At 35.7% G+C, this 9366-nt stretch overlaps 1 protein-coding gene across 1 annotated transcript in view; it reads left to right on the top strand.

The window, feature by feature from the left end:
- The first annotated feature begins 6890 nt into the window (after positions 1 to 6890).
- The window catches only part of LOC139719754 (tubulin alpha-1C chain-like), a 13765-nt gene continuing 11289 nt past the window's right edge, over positions 6891 to 9366 (top strand). The window contains exon 1 of the mRNA XM_071631144.1: positions 6891 to 6923. Within this exon, the coding sequence (XP_071487245.1) occupies positions 6891 to 6923 (33 nt within the window). The remainder of the gene's footprint in view (positions 6924 to 9366) is intronic.

A 9366-nucleotide genomic window follows, 5' to 3' on the forward strand; every position in this document is an offset into this window, starting at 1 on the left:
AATACATTACATAATAGGACTAGGTCATCTATACAAAACAAATTTAAAGGGAAGATAAACCCCAAGAGCAATGTGGATTGAGTGAAAGCAGCAACATTAGTAGAACACATCATTGAAAGTTTGAAGAAAATCGGACAATCGATGCAAAAGTTATGAATTTTTAAAGTTTTGGTGTTGGAACCGCTGGATGAGGAGACTACTAGAGGTTATGACGTATGAGTGGACAACAATACAAAGAAAATATAAAGAAAATACTACAAAAATCAATTTTTCATGAAAATTACAAATTCCACCAACTTGATATTGACATATGTTAAGGGTAGCAATTATTCCCCCTGCTTTCTGAAAGCGGTTGGTCCATTGCTCTTTCATAATTCTAGAAAAGTGAAATTTTGTTGAATTTCCTTTATATTTTCTTTGTATCGTTGTCCACTCATACGTCATATCCTCTAGTAGTCTCCTCATCCAGCGGTTCCAACACCAAAACTTTAAAAATTTATAACTTTTGCATCGATTGTCCGATTTTCCTCAAACTTTCATTGATGTGTTCTACTAATGTTGCTGCTTTCACTCAATCCACATTGCTCTTGGGGTTTATCTTCCCTTTAAGAACATGTTTTGATTGTTTTACTCCATTGTCGAAGAACAATCTCTCAGTGTACTGCTTTCAAGTCAACATGATAAAGGAGGGTTTGAAATTATGCTACTACACTCTTGGGGAGGAATTACTCTTCTGTGTTTTTGTTTACAATGATATTTTGTTTTTCCCTTGCTACTATACATTCTACATAATCATGATTATCATATTCACTTGGCGTATCCATGATAATACATTTTTCTTTTTTCTTTTTTAAAATCAAGATAGCTTTATAGCCGAAATAAAAAGATCTCTACCAGGAAGATGGGTCAATTCAATAGTTTATTTATTTCCATCATCACAAAGAAAAGAAAAGAAAAAGTTGACATAATCCAAAGTGATACAATTTTTTTTTCATTTCTCTTACACTCGTCTGATAAAGGATTTTTTTCAATACAATATAAAGTATATTATACACGAATGATGTCGTAAAAAAGAAACAATGCACTTTGTCATGGCAACAAAAATAGTAAATAATCACAATGAAGGAAAACAGTGTTCCACTAAAAAAGCCACGCTTGTAAACGTGGAACACTGGAACAAAACAACAACAGCACCAATTTGTTATACCAATAAAACATATTCATTTTAAATTCTTCTATATACTATTGTACATTTTACTCATTGATATAATGATGTTGATACTATGAACAATACTTACTAGGATTTTAGGATGCAAACGTATAAACTATATAACATATCACATTTGTGGCACAGACACTATGGGGCCAGGTGTACCAGGAAAATTGAACGGAAAGGAACATAACGACGACAACAACAACAATAACACAATACACAGAAATAACAGAATTTGAGGAAATGCACTCAGACAGATACTGGACAACGAAGAACGAGGAAAAAGGAGCAGGGAAGAATAGAGAAGGAAAAGGAGAGGGATGGAAAAGGTCTGTGGACACACTACAAAATCTCAAGGAAAAGTGAAACATGACGGGTTTTTTCATTGAACAAAATTAACTGGTATATTTAGAAAACAAATATTTTTTGAATTTATACTTAAATGTAATTAACTTCACAGATTCTTTTAGATCATTATCTAAGCTATTCCAAAATCTGGGTCCGGTATAAATAAATGTATTTTGAGTGTGTACAGTTCTAACTAAGGGAAGATGAAATTCTTTAGATTGTCTAGTGGGATAATTATGTACGTGGCTGTTACGGTGAAATAAAGAATAGAATATTTTGGGCAAATGATTGCAGTTGTAATTAAACATAAATTGACCAAGTTGAAACAAATACAGCTCTTTTATTTTCAGAATTTTGTGCTCAAGGAAAAGCTTGTCAGTATGTGCTCGGATATGAAGGTTAAAAACGATTCTGAGCGCCATCTTTTGCAGAAGAAAAAGTTTATCTAACAATGTCGAATATGTATTCCCCCAAGCAAGAATTCCGTAATTCAAGTACGGCAATACCAAACTTGAATAAAGCGTAATCAAAGCCGAAGAAGGAAGATGATATTTCAATCTATTCATTATGCCTATGTTACGTGCAATTACTTTACAAATATTGTTTATGTGACACTTCCATGATAACTTATTATCAACATAAACACCTAAGAATTTAATAGACAAAACCTCTTCTATTGAATTGAATTGAATTGAATTGAATTGAAGATGGGTCGGTCCAGTGGTCACTGGGCGTAACCGATTATAGCGCCATCAACGAGCACTGTCATCACAACCGACAGGGCACTCTTCACGCTGCAGAAGGTACTGCGTTAGCATAGCGGTTTATAACCGCGTGGATAGTATTAGAATGTATAGAGTAGAAATATCAAGTGTGTGGTGCTATGTTAAATAAAACAATATTGAAGAAATGTTTCAATATGGAAATCATGCACACGGCAAAGTTTTGGCATACAGCCTGAAATCCCATTTTGAAATAGAATAATTACTTGACAAGAAATCAGTGACACCACTCAATTGTTTTAACTCTAACCTGCTTTCCTTCTCTTTTCACAAAGACGAATTGCATTCCTCCGGTTGCATTTACCCCTACTTGCCTCGTGCAAGCTATTATTTTCTTGATTCTCAATTCTCACCGTACCGCATTCCTTTCCGTAGCATGGATGGCCAGCTTACAACAGAATGTGTACTGAATGGAGACAAAATTATTGTTTTACCATATTCATAGTTGTTAATAATTCCTTGATGATACAAGATACAATTTTATAGGGGGACAATTTGTTACTGCCATTTTACGAAGACCTAAAAACGACGAAAAGTTACTTTACATCAATTTTTTTCAGTTTGTATGTGACTGGGTAGATAATGATGCAAAGAGATAAGAATTGATTATCGTCAAATGCCGTGCCACAAATTCCTTTGATCATTCTTTACATACGTGACATACGTATGTATCTACGCATGAAGCAGATATTACAATTGTTGGGAAAATGTTTTGTCCTTTAATAGAGGGCGAATGTGGTTTTAAAAGATCAACAAATGTATAAATAATTAGCTGTGTCGTATTCTTCGAGAAAATGCGTTCGATTTCGTTAACGACAAACGTCGAATATTATGCGATCACCAACCAACCCTCCCCTGCGCCTAGTCATGCGGTTTCCAGGCAACGGGATGCACACGAACCAGCAAGAAAGCCGCGCCGATGAATGGCTCTGTTTTCACGTGTGAAGTTTTTCCGGGCAAACGTGCAGAGTTCGTGTTTAATACTCAGAGAACACCTTGTAAATGCAAAGTAGATATAGGTTATAGAAGCCACGCGGGTAGTATACGCTTTATGGGAGTTGTACGCGATGAAACCAGCGTTATAATGTCGCCTCAAAGTGGAATACATCTTGCATTAAAGTAATTCTGTTTTCATACTAAAAGAAATAGTAGTTTCCCGTATTTCTTGTGATGTTGTAAATCCCTGTTAAAGGGACTGTACAGTACTGGTTGAGGTTGGGATTCATGTTTTGAACATTCTTAATTGAGATAATGAGAAGTCTCTTATGAAATATGAAAGAGCATGTAATTTAATCAAAGAAGGATTCAACGTTTGTTTGATGAAAATTGGTTTTCAAATGGGTGAGATATCCAAAAAGTGATAATAATAAAAGGCGATATGCCACAACTTTATTAGGATCTCTTTGTTTCACCTTGTGTTTGGATATCTCAGCCATTTCAAAACCGATTTTCATCAATAAACTTTTGACACCCCTTAGAATTGCATGCTCTTTGACATTTCATAGAGTGGTTTCTGAATATCTCGCAAAATGTTAAAAGCTAAATCCTCATCTCGACCAGAACTGTACACACCCCTTAACCCTTCGTGAGTTTGAATGATAATTGGCGCAGAAAGCCTCATAGCAATGTGCACAGTGTCTAAAGTCCCTGGCACAGAAATAATAGGAAGGGTGCTACTTGATTCGTTGTAATGAATAGCATGCCTATACACCAGCCTGTCAGGAAAATATAATAGCAGCGATGACTGGGAAGCATAAACCTGTCTCAGCTGATGGGGTCATTTGTTGATCTTTATCAGTTAACTAGCTGTAAGTCTACTATGCGTAGACCTAAACTGAGCGTACGATCTTCAGTGTAATAGGAAAAAAAATGGAATCATGGCGCCGCTGAACTCATTCCTTATAACATTGTATGTATTTATGATACCATATAATGTCATAAATATCATATTATGGTACGGAAACGCGAGTGTTATGACAATAGCCATGATTATTGATAATGGTGCAACATTACCTCTTAGTCTCAGGAATTGATAATGCTTCACCAAGTAATCCAACACACACCAATGCAAGTCATGCACAAACCACTTTTGCGTTTATCATACAAGTCAACTTCTGCTGGTTCTGGAAATTGGAAATGATGAGACAAAGACTAATGTGCAATCATTATTTGACAGTATTGTGTTCTCCAGAGTTGTTTTATCCCTCTTTCAGTCTATGAGAGAATATTTCAGGATATAAGGCAGCGAAGCTACCATCTCACGTGAGTGGCTTGTTCTGGACAATAGTTCTGTCTGTCCACATTGACGTGGCAAAGAGGTTCTCTTCTTTCCGGTGTTTTATGATGGTCGCATATCAATCAGCTGGAATGGATCCATTCACATTTTGGAGAAACGAAGTCAGACTTGGGCTGACATTATTGTTTTGAAACGTCATATTCTAATTCTTTTAGTGTTTTTCTGTAAAGACAAAAAAAATAGTGTATAGTCGTCATAAAAAATTAGCTTCCTTCCGTCTTCTGGATACGGAACAGGAATTAGTGATCGTCGTTAATTTCCTATGAACTGAAGTAACCCACCAGCGTAACATGTTAGGCAGAGGGAGAGAAAAAGAGGATAGATAGCTTGACAGAGGAGGTATTGGAGAAGTGATACACGACGAACGCTAGGAACGCCCACATAATTTTTTCCCTCTTTCTCCTTTTCTCTTCCCCTCATTACATTTCTTAATGTGCGAAATTGTGACTTAATAATTTGGAAGGTTGAACCATAATCACCTTGACCTAATATTACCTTTTCCATCTACTGACAGAATATATATACGCGCAACATACAAACGCAGCAAAGCAATCTATTATTGATGTAATGAAGGCTGCACTTTGGTTTATTGCAGGACATACAGCCTTTTATCATCCAAAAACTAACGATGTAATCTCTCGCAATAGCGTCATTGAACAACGGGGATTTTTCTTCCAGCAAACGACATTTCATTCAACCACACGATGCCTTTAACGTTGAACGATCAGCCTATGAATGAAATTGTATTCGATACTATTATACTTACTAGGTACTCTTAAGCCAAAGTTTATATAAAATTGTTTATGATAAAAAAAAATATTGATATTGTGTTACCATAATAGCTTATTTTTCCTAATTTTCAAGTAGTGTCATGTCAAAATATTGTATGCAAGGTAGAATACCACATTTTAATGCACAAATACTTGATAATTATGACAATAGCTATCTGGACGTGTCAGATATTTTTATCTCTTTTGCTAAAGTGAACATATTGATTATAAGAACATTGGTGCATAATGTTATATATCGCTGAGCACACCACGAGGGTGAACCTTTCGATGAACAGATCGACATACATATAGAAAGAAAGAAAGATTGCAATATAGATGAAGAGAGAAAGATATATAACATATATATATATAAATGTATATATAAATGTATATATATATATATATATATATATATATATATATATTCGATATATGAAGAATTTGTTCGCAAAAACCGATAAGCAAAAACCGATATATATATATATATATATATATATATATATGTCTAATAAAAACCTAGTCTAATGCCATTTTAGGTTTTTATCACATATATATCTATCTATATATATATATATATATATATATATATATATATATATATTATATATATATATATATATATACATACATGTATGTATGATACAGAGAGAATTAAGAATATATATTGTATGTAACGGACCTTCAAAGAATGGACTGGGAGACAACGAAATTCGAGGACCTATGATTGGTTAGAAAAATCCAAGTGTCACTTTCTAGCATCCTGGAGATTGCCACTTATTCATTGCCCGTCACTCCTGGCAGATTTCTTGTAATCTTTGATGCTATAATGGATGATAATAGTATGTCTATCATATTCAGTGTCAAATCTCTTCTCGTGCCACTCGATCCTTATCTTACAGTCTTAGTCTTTACATCACTAAACTTTTATGTATCTCTTTAACTGGGGCCATCTTCCTCGTCAGGCTTAGCTTATGATGATGGTCCCCTGCATTTCATTTTTATCATTTCCTATTGCTTCCTTTCATATATGATATTCGTTCTTGAAAAAAAAAAGAAAATGTATGTAAGATCCAAACGTTACGAATATTAGCTGTGTAAATGACTATGTAAGTATTTTGTTGATTTGTTGATTTGTATTGATTTTGAAATGCAGAAATAAAAACTGAACTGAACTGAACTGAACTTATTTGACACGCAAAATGTTTTAGTTTCTATGTAATTCCGTCTTGCTTTTCGTTTCACTAATGTCATGTTTGCTTATAGCCTCAGCTTTGCACAGGCAAACCAATCGTCATCAGTTTACAGATTATATGGAAGCAACTCGCATTCAGTCGTCAAAGGAAAGATTTGAACAAAAAACACCGAGTAATGATGCAAGATCCCTTATGAGAGAAAGAACAGGGTCATCCTTGATCATGTTGATTGGTACGTTATAACAGAGGAAAGAAGAAAGGAGGAGGGGAGGGGGAAAAACTGGAAGAATGATGTACAATGACCACGCCTGTTTAGCCGATGTGAGTAGGAAGTAAACTGGATATCTTTAATGTTTGACGATAAACACGATAACACGAGGGGAAAATCACTTTTAAGTCCTTTTTCAATCCTTTGCCCGGAAGTGTATTGTTCATATCATCGAAAAACTGAGATAAGTGTCCACGATGCCCCCAAATCTTCCAGGAAACGTTTTACTTATACACTATTCTTATTCAGCCTGATGACCAGAAGGTAAATTTCCTCTTGGAGTTAAACCCGAGGGCAAGCAGTGTAAGACAACAGGTTTGAAGTTTTGCTGGTAGTATAGTTTGGTCTCCTCATCGTCCTAGTTCGACTTAATGAGAAAGAATTAAGGCGATGTGTGACAGAAACAATGGAGGCAGAATAATAGGAAAGGCTGGGAAAAACAATCACTCAAACACTTTGATTGAACTAGTCAATGAACGGCAGGCATTAAAGGGAGCCCTCACGGTTGGGGAGCGTGTTACGGTGGTCTCTGTGTTCAGTTCCACTGTATCATAGTAACGTGTGTTGCTCAGCAGACGATACCTGCCCTTAAAACGCCTTCTGGCGCCGCTCGCCGCTCAGTCAGATCGGATCTCTCCGCAACTCTTAGTTGTTGGTCGCGAGAGCTCGTTAAGTTAAAGCTACCATCGTCTGTAACTCAGACTGAATACATTGTAACACATCTACTATTTTCACAAGTTTGATTTGGCTTCAACTGCACGTTTTCAAGTAATACATTGAAAGGAATCAGAAAAGTGGCTTGAAGGAAAGATTGCACATTTCTCGAACGGTTGACGGAAGCCATTGAAGAGAGAACTATTCTAAAGGAATATCAATTTTGTCCATCTTTTTTCACATCTCATCAAGTAAAAATGGTAAGTACACTGACTTCATACTTTTGGAATTGTTTGGCCGTCTACTGTTGTTTGCAGCATACTTTAATCATTATTTCGTCTGTGTGAATGTGTGTTACATTTTCCATTAGGCCTAAAGTCACTTGTGTGCTCTTCCTATGTTTAATATTTCAGTGATTATTGCTAGTTTGTCAAGATCACTGTTTAAGGCACTGACGAATTAATGTTAATTTTCAAAAGTAGGAATTGGGCTTATTCTTTGAATCGGGTTATATTGGTGATGGATAATCGCACACACACAAAAACACACCCCCACACACGCACAGAGAAAGCCCCACACAAATGTGAATTTCAAGCGTATGATTATGAAACATCAAAGTTGTGAGTTGGGAATGAATAGAGGACATACATCTGTATAATCTTCAGTATCATACATGCACCAACTTGCGAGTATTTGCATGGCTGTTGACGTTTTTTTTTTCTGACACGTTTCAGTTTTCAGATCATTGAATCTTTTAACATATCCATGACGTGATATCAATACTCGTTTATGCCTAATACCGTTCAGCTAACTAGGCTCAATGACGCCATACACTGCACGTGGTGTTGCCCCTTAATAATTCTCAGTGTCATGGTTACGCGTTCGAGATAACGGGGTCTAATGTATGACTTGTAATCATATTCCAAACACAAGTTCGCGTTCTACAAATCTCTTAAATTGTTTCCGTGATAGTAGGACATATCGTTAAGAATTTTTTGCACCTTGAACTGAGATTTTTTGCTACCGAGTTGTGTGCCCAAGTCGAATTAAAACGTAAAAAAAAAAAAATCACGGTTAGAGTGCTGAACAAACATTGCTATTCAAACAAAGTCAAAACAATCACGACTATATTTGTTGCATGCTGCATTAAAGTTATTTTGCCTTTTGATATCTTTCAAAATGTGGAGGCACAAAATCATATAGCATGTATACCTTGTATACGGTCTCCAAGGAAACATTAAACTAGCGCTCATTTCGACACTGAGTGGTCTTTGTCATGAAACCAGAAAATTAACTTACGCTGAATAAAAAAGTTTCTAACTAGGAAAGGACAGAAACAAAACAAAATGACATAAATCACAATGGGGATCGTTAAGGAATCACTGTATAATACATCAGAAAATATCATCGGTCGATTTTTGTCTTTTGTTCTCTTCAAGATGGCCTGATAAAACCATGGGAATGCACCGTTTATCTCACAATCTTGAATTGATCCGACGATTAGGATCATTATAATACACACACGCCCATCGTGTCATTGACATCTCTCTGCGCTTCATCTTACTTTAGATGTGAACAAAACGTTTTCATGGCGACACTCATCACAGATTGAATAGCCACAGGTCACCGCTATGTGTTTCAACACAGCTATACATAAAGCCAAGTTTGGTCGGGTTTCAGTGCGTTGTGAAATACGATGACCTGGTAATGATGATAATAATAATGTCGATGGCGATGATAATTTTGATATCGATAAATTTTGACTTTAAGAAAATGTCAGAGGAAAAAGAGAAAAGGACAAAAAATGGTGTAGTTTCAGAGCAATAATCGATATTAAGGAGT

The sequence above is a fragment of the Diadema antillarum genome, unplaced genomic scaffold (assembly GCF_040938485.1).
Source record: "Diadema antillarum isolate AM-2024a unplaced genomic scaffold, OU_Dant_1.0 scf00000114, whole genome shotgun sequence".
In the NCBI taxonomy this organism is placed as follows: Eukaryota; Metazoa; Echinodermata; class Echinoidea; order Diadematoida; family Diadematidae; genus Diadema; species Diadema antillarum.